General features: G+C 44.1%; 1 protein-coding gene across 4 annotated transcripts in view; it reads right to left on the bottom strand.

Annotated features, from left to right (window-relative positions):
• Positions 1–11,205, bottom strand: part of TRIM36 (tripartite motif containing 36) — a 57,112-nt gene extending 45,907 nt beyond the window's left edge. For 3 of the 4 annotated variants that reach the window (XM_015140570.3, XM_078003798.1, XM_078003797.1), the window contains exon 1: positions 666–970. In XM_015140570.3, the coding sequence (XP_014996056.1) occupies positions 666–692 (27 nt within the window). In that variant the 5' untranslated portion in view covers positions 693–970. 4 annotated transcript variants of the gene reach the window in all.
• Between the last annotated feature and the right edge of the window lie 7,095 nt (positions 11,206–18,300).

Consider the following 18,300-nt stretch of genomic DNA (forward strand, 5'->3'; position numbering starts at 1 on the left):
TTTAATCACAATGGACATAAAGTGCCAAAGGAAAATTTAGTTCATCAGTCATTGAGGGAGAAACAAACTGATTAAGTGTAACGTGGCGGCTCCCTCAATTAAGCGGTTCCTTGGGAAACTTCGGAAGAATTGCACATTCGACACCTTTAAACAAAAACACTTGTAGGCTGACAGCTGCCCGGGCCCCGGCCCGCCCCGCGCGGGCTAGCGAAGCCGGGGAGGAGCCTCTGCCCCAGGCGGCGGCAGCCGGCCGGGCCCGCTGGGGTCACGACGCCTAGACAAAGGGCGGTCCCGCAAGCGCAAGGCACGCGCCCCAGCTTTCTGCCCGCACCAGACTCCCTAACGCTAATTAATTCTGCAGCCTGAGCTCTATTAGAGAGACCCTCCATGATTCCCCGAGGTGCTCAGGTGGGCAACTACCGGATTTGGGCTCTTCTCTGGCCCTGGGGACCCCACGTCCGGCTCTCGGGGATAGAAAGGGGACGCCCCGGGTTGCAGAACCTAGCCCCGGGCGGGGGAAGGCGAAGAGGAAGCAGGATCCCCACACGACTGCCCCTGCTCTCCCGGGAGGAGGTTCCCTGCGGGCTCCCTGCGGAGGAAAGAGAAAGAGCCGCAGCCGGCACACCTCCCTCGAGGTGGGGGGCGGCGGCCCCCTCCGCACTCACCGGCGAGTCTGAGCCATCGCCCTCCATGGCTGCCTTCTGCCAGGTGTCATCAGCAGCACGCTCCACTTAGGCACACCGGCCACCCCGAGCAGGGTCTGGTGGGCGGGTCCCTGCGGCGGCCGTGGAGCCTCGGTCCGAAGCTGGAAGACGAGCTGGTCAGGCGGACCTGGCCAGCGGACCGACGCGGGGAGAAGTAAGCCGGGGCCAGCGAAAACACAGGCGCGGGAGAAGCAAGCTTCGCTCCCAGCGACGGCCCCGGGAATCCCGCCCAGCGTCCGGCTGCGGCAGCGGCTCCTGCGGACTGCGGCTGGGAGGGGCGCCGCGCAGAGACCCGGGCGGGGCACGGTGGGGCGTGGCCAGGGCGTGACCGGGCCGTTGCCCAGGCAACAGCGCCAGCCGCACAAAAGAGGCGGGGCCGCCTGGGGCTGGTAGGCTGGGTGTCTGAGCGTTGGGCTCAGCGGGACTCGGCTCGGCGCGGGTGTGGCACGCGGTTAGGGATCGGCGCCTTCCGTCCCCACCTCTTCCCTACGCAGCAGCCCCTCACTCCCACCCGGGCTGCCGCCCGTCGCCCGATGCCAGGCTGGGGGGCCTCTGAGGAGCGGAAGTGAGGGCAGCCGGGAGCGGTGGGCGGTTGCCGAGGGCGGCGCCTGGGCGGGCGGGCCCCGCTGCGGCAGAGCAGCCGGCTGCAGCCTGGGCCCCTGGCCCCGCGCTGCCCCTCCGCCCTTCAGTTTGCTCCCACTGCGCTTTCTTCCTTCGCGGTTCGAAGCCCCGCTTCCAGACTCAACACAGGACGGTGCGGGCGAGGGCGAGCCTAAGCCACCTTCCCTGAATGGCCGCGGCGAGGACGGCAGAGCTGCGCGAGGCGACCAGAGTGAGACCCCGCCCGCCCCCTCCGCCGTCCCCAGCCAGGCGCAGCCTGGGGTTCCCTGTCGCCGCCCGGCTCATCCCCGTTCTCTCCTGGCTTCACTCGTTGGGTGAACTTCATAGTCCCTAACTTGGCACTGAACACTCGTATCCCGCTTTTTGCTTCTATACCCCAAGTCGCGATGTCACGGCAAGTTCTTGCCCAGTGGCGCGGGGACCGCCTGCAGGGTGGGTATTCCTCTCCCGAATGCTGGCCAGGGACTGAATTTAAAAGGCCGCGGAAAGGGAGCGACCCCCCGCCACCCGGGCCTAGGCTTTCCCTCCTGAGGACCAGGACAGAGGGTCCTGAGTGGCTCCGGCACCCCCGCTTAAGGCGCGCACCACCTCAGGGACTGGCTGTGCACATTTCACCTGCCACGGCCCAAGTGTGTTTCTTGTGTTGTTTTCAGGACACACGGAGAACAAATTAACTTAGGATTATTAGATCACGCCACTGCCTTCCTGGCTAGCTAAATAATTCATTCCTATGTATTAGGCTTTAAGAACAGATGCCCTAAACTTCTGGGTAAGTAGGGACTACAGAGTTGTAGCGAGACATCTCGTTTAGGTTTTAAAATGCTTCCCACTTTTATTTCCTGTTTGGGAGAAGTCTCTCGCTGTGGCAAGTTCCGCCGTCTTCCCACAGCCCTGTCTGCAGCGGTAGCCTTGTCTCCAATCCGGCATCTGAATAAGGAGTGTAGAATTAAGAACATTGAGAGACTGTAGCAATTTTCTCTAATGGAACACCCTCCATTTACAGATGAGGTGAACAGAGGATGAAAGCTTTGCCAGGTAATAATGCCTGGGCTGTTCTGATCCGGATTAATGCCTGTTCCGTGGCTGCAGGTGCTAGACTTGAGAAGGCTTCCTTCCCACAGGTTCTGAAAAGTGCTAATCAGGAGGAGAATAACAAATGCCTGCGTGAATTAGGTGCCTATATATATTTTTAAAGGCTCAATCGTTAGAAAGCATTATAAGTCTTTCTCACACTGGCCTTTGAGCGAAATAATTCCCCTCGGGCTGTAATTTCACATCAGCACACCTGCTTTGATCCAAAACTTATTAGTTGACACAGTAAAAGTGATTAGTAGGCTCCATTAACAGGAATTAAAGATAAAACCTGTATAGACATATTTTGGTGAAAATACATTGCTATGGCCTTCCATTTTTGCAAATCAGACTTCACTGAGCTATCATTTTCTACTTGATCCACAAAATTCAAACATGATGTTAATACACTTGGCAAAACTGTGTCTCAAAAAAAATAAAAATAAAAAATACTTAGGCAGTGGGCACAACCTTACCATTATCACCCCAGTATAGGTTTTAGTTGTGTGAGCAACTATCTATTTATCCTTCTGAAACAGATCATTTGGTGGTATTTTTGTTTTGGTCCCATGAGATGTTTAAGACCTTATATTAGTGTAGATTTGAGGACTTTCTAAGTCTAATTCTTTCAAAGTATAAGCGTCTTCTTGTTTTAAAGTAAATTTTGTGTTTGTTAATTTTTTGAATATTTTTGTGCCTCAAAGATGTTCAAAGTTAAAATAATTCACCAAGTAACGGTATCATTGCGTATTTCTCTATCAAAATTAAATATAAGATTTACAAAGCCTCTCTTATTTTGCTCAAACCTTTTTGTGGTAGCATATGTTGGTACAGCTTATCTGAAGGGACATTTTACAAATCCTATCAAAAATTTTAAGTATTTGTAACTTTTGACTAAGCAATTCCACATCTAAGAATGTTTCTACTGTAATACTTGCATATGTGCACAAAAGCATGTGCAAAGAGCTTATTGAGACCTTATTTATAACTAAACATCATCCATAATGTACATTCATACCACAGAATACTGTGCAGCAGTTAAAATCAATGTACTGATGACAAAGGATTTCTAATGTATGATGGGCGTGGTGGTCCACACCTGTAATCCCAGCACTTTGGGAGGCTGAGGCGGGTGGATCACCTGAGGTTGGGAGTTCGAGACCAGCCTGGCCAACATGGAGAAACCCCTTCTCTACTAAAAATACAAAAATTAGCCTGGCGTGGTGGCACACACCTGTAATCCCAGCTACTCAGGAGGCTGAGGCAGAAGAATCACTTCAAACCGGGAGGCAGAGGTTGCAGTGAGCCAAGATTGTGCCACTGCACTCCAGCCTTGGCGACAGAGCGCGACTCTGTCTCAAAAAAAAAAAAAAAAAAGTACAAAACCATATGGATTCTATATGCTGCCACTCTGGCCAAAAGACGAGGCAAACTAAAATTATAGGCAAACAAAAAGAAGCATCTGGAATAAAGCACAAAAAATGATAACCATTGTGGAGAAGTAAGGGATAGAGTCAGGTATACAAGACTTACTCTTCACTCACATGTATTATCTTTGCATCTTATATGTATATGTTATACTTCTAAAACTTTTTAATGTTAATCCGTTCTATCCATACACTTTTAAAAACAAAAGGTGGGGGGAAGAAGACAAATACGAAAACTGCCATTTTAAACCACTGCTTTCCCAGTTCCCTGATCATTTCTGTCTCCCTGGGCTGCCGTGCTCTGTGTCAAGTCATCAACTTCTCTGTTGCAACATCCAAACATCCCAGCCTCCCAGGATACCAAGACCCTTCCCAGTTCCTCAAGTTAAAATCCTGGTGGGTTTTGTTTGCTTGCTTTTTATCTTCCTTTCTTCTTCCCTATCTCTGGTCAGCCTTAAATCATAGGTTGTTGTCAGATTCTGTTCTTTCTCATCCTCACAACCGATTCCCATGCTCACTCTAAGCCCCCTCTCCACATGCCTAGCAGCCTATCAATTCAGTATTTACAGATGACGTTCCATATGTGTAACCCTGTCCTCATGCCTCTATTTGCACAAGGAGCAGAATAAGCTACAGTCCTGGACCACAGGCAGCTTGGTATTGGAACATAATGGGGCGAGGGGGTGTGTGAACCCGTGTATTTGAGAGTGTGTGTGTGTGTATGTGTGTGTGTGCATGCGCATGAGTTGGGGAGCAGGAGTTAGAGAAAGGGTGATAAACTTGTGGTGACAAAGTAAGTCTGGTAAAGTATGGAAGGCCTCTATGCTTTTGTAGATGTTGAGCAGCTTTGGAAGGCTTTTTAGCAGGAATGGCATGAAATATCTGAACTTTAAAAAAATCATTATTCCCCTATTTTCCATTGTATATGCTATCCCTTGGTGCCTACTCCTCCCCAGTTTGGAGTATCCTAGCACCTCCTTTTTCAATAGTTTATTTTAAAATCTGGGTTAAAAATGCAAAACAAGAAAACCTATTCCATTCTTATCCCCCTAAGTTCACAGACCTTCAATACTCTTGCCTTCATTGTGATATCTTATTTTCCACTTCTGGTATCACTTAATTGCTCTTCTATCACAGGGGCATGAGCTGTCTCACATCCATCTACTTCATGAAGTCCAAAAGGTCAACAGTCTCCCCTCTCCAAACACACACAATTCAGTCTTTGATAAAACAGAGCCTCAATCAATGTTCATTGCTTGATATTTAAAATATAAACCCCTTACCCTATAAACCATATACTACTCCATAAGCTGACTTGGTCTCTTTCCATATTGATTCCTAATACCCAACAAGAGATTAAATTTCTGGCTGGGTCAGGACCTAATGACCATGGTGCATATTAATTGGTTTGATCTGAGATCAGACAGGCAGGGTATCACCATTCTATTAGTATATACTAAACAAGAAATAGAAACAAGGTAATATGGCCATATATTCCCTAAACCCTGTCCCCTTTTGGGAAACCCTAATCATTAAGCAGCCACAGATATAGAATCAAGAGAGACCCTGGACGTATAGAAAATAAGAAGTATGGAAATAAAGTAAATTACAGGGTTTTAGAGTAGATTGGCACACAGACCACCTGTACTACTGGGTATCAGGAGGTTACCAGTGAAGGGATAATGAATGGCATTGTCTATCAATTATTGACTCAAGCTTCTGACAGGCCAAGCTTACCAGTCATAAAGTGTTTCTATGGGAACAAAGTCAGGGGAGAGGAGTCCAGAGAGCCAGCGAGTTCAGATTTCCACTACCTGGCCAAATCCTCCTCATCTTTCAAGTTGCACTTCTGGAGCCTCCTTTATTAGTTTTGATTTCATTGATTATCTCCCTTTATTCTGAACTCTTTCAGCACTCTGTTTAACACAACTACCTACTCTTTGTACACTGATGTCTGATGTTTTGTCTTCTCGACCATTTAAACTTTTATTTAAGACAAAATCTAGTAAGCGTTTATCTACTAAACAGTAGCACCAGAGCAACAATTTGCAATTAGGAAGATGAGAGGAACCCAGTGCTGCTCTCACAGACTCTTTTCCATTAATGATGAGTGAATTGGCTGAATAACTAGTGGGCAAAGACGTTTTTTGGCCAACTTGAGGTAAACAAAATTGGTAGTATTTTGAGGCAATCTAGCAGGCCCCTCTCTGTTGACCACATCTCATTATTCTTCCCCTCAGGGTTACTAGATTTAGTAAATAAGAACATAATACACCCAGTTAAATTGGAATTTCAGATACATAATTTTTTAGTATATGTTCCAAATATCACATTGCACATATTCTAAAAAAAAAAAAGTATCTTAAATTCAAATTCAACTCTACACATCCTGTATTTTTTCTGTCAACCCTACCTCTACTTCTTAATGATCACAGTGTGGATATAAGGTGTCTCAAGGCCCAACCCTGTTGTCATAAAAGCTAGAAGTAATAGCTTTCATTTATTGAGGGCCTATGATGTGTCAATAACGGTATTAGGAAACTTGCATACAATATTCATTTAACTCTTGTAGTAACCCTGTGAAATAGGTATAATTCTTTTCAGAGAAGACATGTAACAAGTAAAATTCCTCTCCACCTCCACCCATAGATTAAGTAATATGCTTAAGATTACATGGCTATATAGTAAAAAGCCAAGATTCAAACCTGGGTCTCAGTCCAGCATCCTTATTGCACTGCCCACAGGTAAGTATACAACACAGAATTTACGATTTCACTAAAAATCGGATTTAAACATCCTTTTACAAAGTAGTTTAGGAGACACCTTTTTTCCAAATTATCTTTAGCGCAATATAGTAAAAAAAAAAAAAAAAAGAGGAAAATTATATTTATGAAATTAGCTCTTTTCAAATAATATTGTAAAAATCTAAATCTTCTGCCTGCCTTCCCTACTCTCCACAGCACATACATTTTGCCCAATTTCAATATATATATTTTAAAAACCTTTAAAAAATACTTTGTAAGCCTGACGCATTGGCTCACCCCTGTAATCCCAGCACTTTGGGAAGCTAAGATCACTTGAGGTCAGAGCTCGAGACCAGCCTGGCCAACATGGCGAAACCCTGTCTCTACTAGTAATACAAAAAATTAGCTGGGCATGGTGGCGTGTGCCTGTAGTCCCAGCTACTAGGGAGGCTGAGGCAGGAGAATTGCTTCAACCTAGAAGTGAAGGTTGCAGTGAGCCCGAGATTGCACCACTGCATGCCAGCCTGGGCAACAGAGTGAAACTGTCTCTCAAAAATAAATAAATAAATAAAAATACTTACACAGTGGGCACAACCTTACCACTATCACCCTGGTTTAGATTTTAGTTGGGTGAGCAACTATCTATTCATCCTTCTGAAACAGATCATTTGGTGGTATTTTTGTTTTGGTCCCAGGAGATATTTACGACCTTTTATTAGTCTAGATTTGAGGACTTTCCAAGCCTAATTCCTTCAGAGTGTGTCTTCTTTTTTTAAAGTTTGTATTTATAAAAATTCTTGAATTTTTTGTGCCTCAAAGATGTTCAAAGTTAAAATAATAATTCACCAAGTAATGGTATCATTGCCTATTTCCCTATCGAAATTAAATATAAGATTTACAAAGCCTCTCTTATTTTGCTGAAACTATTTTACTCCTTAGATATGCTTGAACAGTAATTATTAAATTATGGGAACCGAATGTACCATCTGTTTATTTACACATAAATGTAAATATGCTAAATACACAAAATACAAACAGATATACTAAAATTTGAATTCTATATTCCTTGTCATCAAATCTTCATTATATGATTCCAGAAGAGTGTATGATGGTGATAAAAAAATTAGTGAGACCAATCTTTCAAGAGACCAAAACAGTTTAAAAATACTGCTTTGAGTAACCTTAGATATTGACCACAGATTTGGAAACCTCTTTTAATCCAAAGAGATTAGCTGCAAAATAAACAGAAAGACAGCTTTCAGAAATGGTAAAAGTTTCACTGTTAGTGAAATATAAGGAAATACATTTACATTTTTAAGCCTCTTGAGAATGATCGTAAGTATTAACTACACTTATGCAGTATTGTTTGATGAGCAGAAAGGTCACAATGGCACATATCACTATGTACTTTAAATATTAACGTAGCCATCACAATACAGTAAATAAGCTGATCCAGTTTGTCCTGTAGGTTTTAGGTTACCCTAAGAAAAAAGGCTCACTTCCCACATTTCAGAGAACATATGGTATGCTAATTTAATTTGAAATAGACACACAAACTGCTGCCACTGGGGAAGGAATGAGATTGGATGTGGGCATGAACTTCCACTTTTTACTCTGTAAAACTTTCTGTGAAGTTTGGGTATTTGACAACAAGCATATATTCAGGTATTAAGTTTGTAAAAATGTAAAGCTATGTATTTTTAATTATGTACAGTTTGAGAAGTCCAGTACAGGATGAAACAAATCTGGGGGAAAAGTGAGAGAAATTAAGAGGATGGTCAACTCAGTGGTCTCAACTTTGAGGGATGGTGGGGCGGGGGGGGGGGGCAGGCCAACTACAGGCCTCTGCTCTCCTTTAACTCCCATAACTAGACCAGTTTCCCATTATTCGTTACATTACAAACCCCAACTGCAAAGTGGAACCTAACTCCGCAGAGGAAAATAAAGCAAGTCAGTCTTAACGGTCTGCTATTCCATGGTTAATACTCAGTGTTCAAATCCTGTATAACCACACACAAAACAGGGGTCTTAAATGGGCTAGGACTGGGGCTGCAGGGTGGGGCAGGATTTGAGCCTGAGGAGCATGGGTAGGAAATAAGCTGGCTACTCCTGAACAACTCTCCCCCTCCAACCCCCACAAAACAGACAGAGGAACTGTCCTAAGTTCTTCTTGGGAGAGACTGCTTTCAAACCTCAGAGATTTCAAAGGGACACCCGCTGGGCCTTTCCACCTTTAGAAGTCAACCTGGAATGCTCATGTGTTTGCTGCAGGCCCATTGCTGAAGCCTAGTGAAGACAGAGGCAGAGAGAGAGAGCAGAGAAATCCAGTGAATGAAGCCAGAAAGTTAGTGTTTTTCATTATAGTGAACATACTGTGATGAACCCATTGCTATTCTGAGAGGGTTTTGTTTTTGTTTACCTGACTTGATTATAAGCAGTTTTAATGGTTCTGCCCTACTTCCCCATTTCGTGTTCATGGGACATCCATCAGTCGGCTTCATGGTCACCTGGGCTGTTCTTAACATGCAAATCCCTGGGTCCCACCCCGAAATTATTCTCTCAGAATTTCAGGATTTGTCTGTCATTGAAGGAAAGCATAGCCAACTAATACAATTCTGGCTTACTTTGAAGAATGTCTGAGCACCATAGGACAAAATTCACCTATCATCTTATTCTCCACCCTATCAAGAGTAGTCCATTTATTTTGTTCAACCAAAGGCATTTTTCCTCCCTGCCCCCCAGCCCCTCATCATTCCCAAATCGATGTCCCTGTTAGGCATTCTCCTAGACCTGGGCAGTCGGGGCCCTGCTGCACCTCTCGCTCTTTAGAGGCCCTGGTTCTGGCCCTCCTCTGGCTGCCTGCCTCTTTGCTCAGAGCCAGCTCTTTCTCGGGGATTTCTCTCCCCACGGTGAGAGGGAGGGGTGGGCCGCAATATGCACCCTAGGCCCGAAGGGTGGTCAAGGGGCTGCTGCTGGGGCGACAAAGAGCTCGGATACACTGGTCAGTGTGTGCTGAATGCCCCTTGAGGTACAGGACGGAGCCTGGGCTTGGAAGAAAAGTGCAACGAGGGTTCTCCATTGGTACTTCTGACCCGGGGTTGTAAATGGTAGGGGAGGCCCAAGACACAGCTCCACTTTCGAAATGTTAATGAATATTCTGTTTCTGATGAACGTATTCAGTGCCTGTAGAACAAGAGAATTCAGAGAGGCGTAGGGTTCATTTGGGACTTTTTAGGCTGAGAGTGCATTAAACCAGCTCACCAGCCCTGGGGCCGTAGGACTGTCCGGCATGAAGCTAAAACTACTCCATATGCTATATAGGCGGCGTTGGAGTTAGTGGGGTGTGGGACTGCAGGGTTTCAGGTGCTCACATCAGAGCTACAGAATCATCCTCCTTTCTGTTAACCGTGCGCAGGGAGTCGATTGCTCCTTTGTGCCATCACCTCTTCTCGAAGCTCCAGGCGCAGAGAGCAAACGCTGACGCCCTTTCCCGCCTTCTCTCCGCCTGCGAGTCCCGGAGGGCAGTGCTCTGTGCAGCCTCCGTATTTCCCGACACGTTCCGCCTGCAAACCACTTAGGAGCTTCTGCCGGCAATTTCTGGGACGCAGCGCGGAGCCCACCCTCCCGCACCGGCTCAGGCCCGGCACCACCCCGCCGGCTGAGGGCGTGGTCGCGGGCGCCACCGACGGCGCCAGCCTGGGTTCCTAAAGGCTCCAGGACAGGTGAGGGGCTGAAATCCCGCTCCTCCAGCATCTTCCCCTCCCTACCAAAAGAAGGCTGCTTTAAATATTCCCGGCCTGGAGCAGCAGAAGCTAACGACCTGGAAGGAGGCCTGAAAAGGCCAGGGCAGGGCGAACGAAGGTGCTGTCCCTATTTACCGGCCACACGCTCTGACTGCGGGCTGACCCCGATCCCACACTCCGAGCCTATTCACTCGCTGGGCGGACCCTCCCTCCACGCTCCGCGCCCAGACAGGCGAGGTCACCCACTCGAAGTCACCACGCTTGGGGAGCCCTGGTTGCGTGGGGGAGCGCCCCCTTGGCCAACGCCCCGCCCTCCTTTCCATCTTCTGACGCTGGGCTCTCGCCCTTCGGCGTCCGGGAGCCCCTACTGCTGCCCAGCTGGCCCCCAAAGCGCCCGAAAGTCCCCTCTTGGCTTATTTCAGAGATGCCACGCAATAAAGAAAAGGCGGCTACTTTGCATTCCGCAGCTGCTGGGACACCCGGGCTGCGAGCGCAGCCCCTGGATTCCAGCCTCCCGCCCTTCCCAGGCGCTGGAATGAACACGGACGCCCACAGTGGCAGGCCAGGTAGTGCCGGAGTCCGCGGCCCAGGCCGCGGCGCCCCGCGTCCCATCACTTACCTTGCCTTTAGCTAGCAATTCCATGATGTAGCCAAATTCACTCATCTCCCCAGACTCCGACATGTTTACGCCCCTTCACAAACTCTGGAGGACCGACGCGGGTATATCGAAATTGTCTTTTCTCTTTTTCTGTTTTTAGTCTGAGTTTTGCCGAGCTCCCCGCCCATAAGCTGTTAACCGGGAAAAGTGAGAAAGCGCCGGGGAAAGTAAGAAGCGGGCTTGGGTGGAATGAAAGCCATCGAGGGCTCCTGGGCAGTCTCGCCCGGCTTGCTAGGATCTGGGTGCACCGATCGGGGCTGCGCGATCTAACGGAACAAACGAGGGCGGCGGCAGCGGTGGCGGCCGTGAAACCCTCACCAGGCGGAGCCGGGCGCGCGGAGGCCCCGCCTCCTCGGGGGTCGCGGCCGCGGTCGGACCGCAGCGGAGACAAATAAACGCGCACACAAAGCGGGTGCCCAGCGCGGCCCCAGGTCGACACTCCCCGGCCTTCATCGCATGCCTGGAGGTTGGCCGTCCCGGGCTCTCGGCGCGAAGATCTGGAAAAAAGCCCCATCGCACTGTCTGGAGGTGCGAGGGCAGGCAGAAATAAATGCAGAGGAGGCGCAACAAAGGGGCTGACTGCCAGCGCCGGAAAATAAATAAATACATAAGTGAAGGCCAGGAAATGGCAACGGCGCATCTCAAGTCAGCCTTCCTGAAATCCAATAGGTAATAAAGACCAAGCCCCGCGCTTCTGAGATGAGAACAAATACAGGGACTGTATTTTAAACACTTAAGTGTGTAAGGCCAATTGTGTCTCCATATCCTTTTGATACTCAGCTTTCCCTTAACAATAACAAAAAAGAAAAGAAAAGAAAAAAGAATAAAAAGAAGAAAGAAGAAGAAGAGGAAAGAAAAGGAAAAAAAATTGTCAGCCAGGTTCCTGGACACTCTCACCCTTAGTTACCACAAGCCCACTTTTTAAATTATTTGTTTCGTTGGTTGAGTTAAAGCGTTCAGTGCATGCTTCTTATATTTCTGTACTTCTTTTTATAACAGCAGCTTCCCTAGGAGGCTGCAGCCGAAATGGCCTCAGACCGTACCATATCTTTGCTTCTCTTCAAAAGAAAACTTGGCTGAACAAAGTCAGTCCCAGTCTATCACTCTGCTCTAGGCAGTCTTTGCGATTAAAGGCTTGATTTTTTTTTCTTTAAAAAGAAAAGAAAAACGCTGCCAGCAATAATTAGATTAGACACGAATAAGATCTACTACAAGGTTTGTGAAACCACTTTCCTTAAGCAAGTTGGCAGAGTCTGCGTTGCACTCAGCAACAGTGGGCAGGTGTGTCGAAATGACCTATTTTACAGGTAAGTGTATAAGAGTTTTGCAGGCTTAAAGAGACATGGGGATATTTCTTCTTTGCCTCTTTTCTCATTTTCTAACGTCTCCACTCTGGTCCAGAAATCCAGAAGTATACACATTTCTTTTTTCAACACACCTCTTCGTAAAGCTCCAACAGTGTTGCTCTGTAACTGTTGTTCTACCAGAACTTTGCTTCTTCAGTGTGTTACTTTCCTTTACGAGCTGGTGCTGAAAACCTCTTAGAACAAGCAGCAAAAGTTAACATGCTGATGTTCACAGTTAGGGCTCTGTAGGAGGCAAGACACAATCATAATCCTTCTTGGATATACAGCTGGAAGCTTCTTGTCCCTCTTAAGTTCTGTAGAACTTCGTGTATACTCTTCGCATCCACAGGAAAACTAGTAGAATTCAATTAAGGTGTGTAGCATCCATAAATGGGTCCTTGCCTACTGTTAGCAACACTTGATGGATTACCAGAAAGAGATATTGCTCTAAATGTGAACATTTTTTCACACCCAGAATGGATTCTGGCACCTGATTAAAAACCACAGTGTTCGAGCTGAACAACAAATCTTATGTCTGCATTACAAGCAGGAGGGAGAGAGACAAAAGAGCACACAAGGCATTTGTTACCCCTTAGAAAGCTTCCCCCAACCCCATCCAGTGACCTCCACTAACACCTTTGTGAGAAATGGGTAATATGCACCCCTAGCTCCAAGGAAGGCTGGGGAGGTGATTATTTTGTTCTGGGAACATTGCCACTCTAAACAAAATCAAGGATTTGTTCGTAAGGAAGAAGAGGGGACAGATACCAGGTAGAAATTTGTTAGTTTCTACTAACCTTGAGTGAGTCCATTCAACTTCCAGAGTTTCAGTTTTCTCTTCTATAAAATGACTGCTTTTGACTAAATGGTCTCTAACCCCTTCCTGTTCTTAACCCTAAGATCTCTGATCTGAGGATCCCTTTGCCATCTGGCAGCATTAGCTGCCATTATCCTCCCTGAAAAAACTGCTGTTAAAAAAGGGCTGTCCACCTGATCACTTGCTACTAGAAAATATTCCAGGCAAAATATCCTTATCAGTTGCCTAGATTCCTACTTAAGACCAAGAAAGTGGTGGGGGCAAGAGTTTTAGAAAATGTAAGTTGGGTCCTGAGCATTTATTTACTCCAATACCTGGTGGTATTTACCACTCTTTATTGTCATTGTGTGAAGAGCACTCTGGAGCATTAAAGATCTTTCAAAGAAGATAGGCATACAAAAATGAAGACAACATTTAAATTTCTTCTGAAATTCTATGCATGCACTTCAAAGACAGAGGGTCAGACTATCAATAGGTACAAAAGTACCTATGTCAAAAGTTGCTTTATTATTTCCCTTTCTTCTAAAAAAAAAAAGATTAAAATCATGCAAATTTAAAACTTCATTCCCTAAAAGAACCAAAATTAAGAAAAATGTTAATTCATATTTCTCTAAAAATAAGTATAAAATTAACATGACAGGTGCTGCTTCACAGGGGACTTCCCTACCTAAGAGGAAGCTATTTAATAGAGGGATTATGTGATGTGTGAATTTTTCACACTGAGAAGACCAGCAATATTAAAGGGTCCCTTGCTGTGGAAAATATGCTAATTGCCAACTTTCATCAAATGGAGAAAATTCTTCAACTGCTCTATTGCCATGCCAATTATTGAAATAAGTATAACTTATAGAGATTCACAACATTCTATTTTCTCCTTCTGATGGTAACCAGCATAATACATAATAGCTTTAACAAATAACATCAACAAAATACACAATCCAAGTTTTCTTTTTAATGGTGACACATAAATAGTATTTTTGAAGGTTTTGAATTTAAAAATCTATGATGATGAATGTTCAGCTTTTTAAGAGGTAGAGACTGAAGAAACCTAAAATATCTTACTTTTAATAAAATCTCACATTTTCTTAGTTTTTTATTTCAAAAACGTAAACCTAAAATTTGACTGATACTGTACTCAAAAACGTCATTTAAAAAAAAATCTTATTTTTTGAATAAGCTTTATTGAGGTACAATTTATATACCATAAAATTCACTAATTGTCAGTGTACTGCTTAGTTATTTTTATTAAATTATGGATTTGTAAAACCATCTCATAATCTGGTTTTACAATATTAGAATATTCATTTATTGAGATTTTCTTTAATTTTTTCCAGCAATGTTCTATCACTTTTAGTGTTCAGATATTGTACTTATTGTATTACATATTGCAAGGTACTCCTTTTAATATTATTGTGAATAAAATTGACTTCTTAATGTCATTTTTTGGATTGTTAATTACTGTTATATAGAAACACAAATGATTTTTGCATAAGGTTGTGTTTTACAATGGGGCAAAATTCACTTATCAATTCCAGATTTTATTTTCAGATTCCTTATAATATCATCTGTAATTAAAGACAATTTTATTTCTTCCTTTCCAATCTGTATGCCTTTATTTTTCTTGCCTTATTGCTCTGGTTAGAACCTCCAGTAGAACCTCCATTGAATGCATGCAGCAAGTGTGGGCATCCTTGCCTTATTCCCAGTCTTGGGGAAAAAGCATTCATTCTTTCACCATTAAGTACTGATTGGTTTGCTATATTCCATGACTTTTGATATGTTTTTAAATTAAGTTAGAAATATTTTTAAAATTTCCTATTGTGATTTTTTTCTTTGACCCATGGGTTATTTACAAATGTGTTGTTTAATTTCCAAATTATTTCAAATTTCCAAATCGTTTAGATTTTCTATTTTTGTTATTAGAATTGATTTTTGAATTAGAATTGATTTCTAATCCAATTCTGTTTTGAGCAAAGATCATCCTTTGAATGATTTTAATGTTTTTAAATATATTCAGCTTTTCAATGGTCTAATGTGGAAGTCAGCAACTTTTTCTTAAAGGGTAAGATATTAATGAACATTGTAGACTTGAAGCCATATAATTTCTGTTACTACTTGTCTTAGTCTGTGTTGCTACAAAAGATCACCTGGGGCTAGATAATTTATAAGGAAAAGAGGTTTATTTGGTTCATGGTTCTGCAGACTTTACAGGAAGCATCGTGCCAGCATATGCTTCCAGTAAGGCTTCAAGAAGATTTCACTTATGGCAGAAGGTGAAGGGAAGCTGGCATGTCACATGGCAAGAGGGAGCAAGAAAGAAAGGAGAGGGATGTCATGCTCGTTTTAACAGTCCGTTCTCATGAGAACTAATAGAGCAAGAACTTAACTCATTACCATGAGGACAGCACCAAGATATTCATGAAGGATCCATCTCCATTACCAAAATAGCTCCAACTAGACCTCATCTCCAACACTGGGGATCAAATTTTAACAGGAGGGGACATATATCCAAACTATATCACTACTCAACTCTGCTGTTTCAGGATGAAAGGAACTATTGACAATAGGTACAGAAATGAATGTGGACATGTTTCAATAAACATTTATATATGAAAATAGGCAGCTGAATAAGCACATGAAAAGATGCTCGACGTTATTAGTCATTAGGAAAATGCAAATCAAAACCACAATAAGATACTACCTCATACTCACTGGAATGGCTAGAATCAAAAACAGAGAGAATAACAAGTATTAATGACAATAGGGAGAAATTGGAACCCTCTTAGAATTCTTAGAATTTTGAATTACCATATGACTCAGCAATTCCACTCCTAGTTATATACACAAACAACTTGATAACAGGGACTCAAACAGATACTTGTAATTCATTGCTGCATTTTTCACAATAATCAAAAGGTAGAAACAACTAAAGTGTCTGTCAATAGATGGATAAACAAAATATATATACATATAATGGAATATTTTTCAGCCATAACATGTAATGAAGTTTTAACATATGCTACAATATGAACATTGAAAACATTATGCTAAGTGAAATAAGCCAGAAATAAAAGGATAAATATTGTATAGTTCCACTTATATGAAATATCTAGAATAGATAAACTCATAGAGACAGAAAGTAGAGGGGCTGGAGAGAGTCTGGAATGGATTGTTTAATGGATAGAGTTTACATTAGGAGTGACGAAAAAGTTTTGGGTATAGATAGTGGTAACGTTTGCACAACATTTTGAATATAATTAATGCCACTCAATTGAACACTTAAAAATGGTTTAAAAAAAAAAACTAGGCAGCTGATCCTTGGGCTCTAATTTACTAACCCATGGCCTAGAATATTACCTATTTTGGATGATATTCCATGTGTGCTTAAAAAGAGTGTATATTCTGCTGTTGTTGGGTGAAGTATTCTACAAACGTCAGTTAAAGTTGATTATTGCTCTCTCTCTCTCTTTTTTTTTTTTTTTTTTTTTGTGACAAGGTCTTGCTCTATTGCCCAGGTTGAGTGCAGTGGTGCAGTAATAGCTCACTGCAACCTCCACTTCCTGGGCTCAAGCCGTCCTCCCACCTCAGCTTCCTGAGTAGCTGGGACTACAGGTGCATGCCTCCACACCCAGCTAGTTTTCCTTTTTTTTTGTAGACATAAGGGTCTCACTGTGTTGCTTAGGCCAGTCTTGAACTCCTGGGCTCAAACAGGAGCCTTGGTTCCTCCAGCCTTGGCCTCCCAAAGTGCTGGGATCACAGGCATGAGCCTCCATGCCCAGCCTTAACAGTGTGTTTTCTCCAGAAATTTATTACACACAGGCCGGGCGCGGTGGCTCAAGCCTGTAATCCCAGCACTTTGGGAGGCCGAGACGGGCGGATCACGAGGTCAGGAGATCGAGACCATTCTGGCTAACACGGTGAAACCCCGTCACTACTAAAAAAATACAAAAAACTAGCTGGGCGAGGTGGCGGGTGCCTGTAGTCCCAGCTACTCGGGAGGCTGAGGCAGGAGAATGGCGTGAATCCGGGAGGCGGAGCTTGCAGTGAGCTGAGATTAGGCTACTGCACTCCAGCCTGGGCGACAGAGCGAGACTCCGTCTCAAAAAAAAAAAAAAAAAAAAAGAAATTTATTACACACAATCTTTGGCCCAAAGAGAGCAACAAAATACTTTGGGATTGTTTGTGTCACAACAATGGATCACTCTTTGTCTTAGAGTTGCTCAAATGGTAGAATTAGAACAGTGTGCACATATCCTAAGTCCATCCTCATTCGCAGGGGATGATATTTCTCTAGCAAGCAAGACTTTGCCCAGGAAGAAGCCTAGGATGGCCAGCCCAGGCTATCACAGGAGCCAGTGGCCTCCTAAGTCAGGCTGTTGAGTACATGGCTTCATGGTCCTCTGTGCCTGAATCTCAACTACATCTATGGAATCCCAATATGCCAGTAGTATTCATTCATTAAATAGTCCATTAAATATAAGTGACCACCTACTGTGTGCCTGGCAGTGTCAGGCAATGGAGATTCAATAGTAAACAAACAAGACTTTTAAAATATAAATGTCCTTTTAATACCATGCTGTGTTTTGAAAGCTTTTATTTCGTATTGGGCTTTTTGATGCTAAGGCAATATGATCTTGGTAGGTAGGGCAGAACCTTTATTTCCCTGCAGGGTACACAGCGAAATGATACACCATTTCTCTCCTAGGAAATGAGATATGTGGAGATCATCAGCTTGTTTGTCATTAGATATGGTAGAACTATATTGGATAACCAGTGTTCTCTTAACTAAGGTCCTGACTAGCTATTCACCCACTCCCTCTCCCCACTTCTCTCTCCATCAACCCCCACACTTTCACATTAGGTGAAAAATTGTTAGGGTGATGACAGCTTCTATAGGTACAAGGAAGGTAGGGATGAAAGAGAAATCTACCTCTGATCAATACAGCTGTATCATCATAAATAATTTAATCACTTTCTCTGTCTTTAGTTTCTTTGATCTGCTTCTCTCATCATGCCTGGTTGTGTTACTGCCATAAAAGTTTGCTCTTTGAGAGGATGAAGAACCTTCTAGTCATACCTCAGTAATCATCCTGGGGCAAAGATCCACTTTGTATTACTCCTCCTGCCTAATGCCTCATAGCTAAGCATCAACGTTTTTTACCATCCTGA

The sequence above is a fragment of the Macaca mulatta genome, chromosome 6 (assembly GCF_049350105.2).
Source record: "Macaca mulatta isolate MMU2019108-1 chromosome 6, T2T-MMU8v2.0, whole genome shotgun sequence".
Classification (NCBI taxonomy): domain Eukaryota; kingdom Metazoa; phylum Chordata; class Mammalia; order Primates; family Cercopithecidae; genus Macaca; species Macaca mulatta.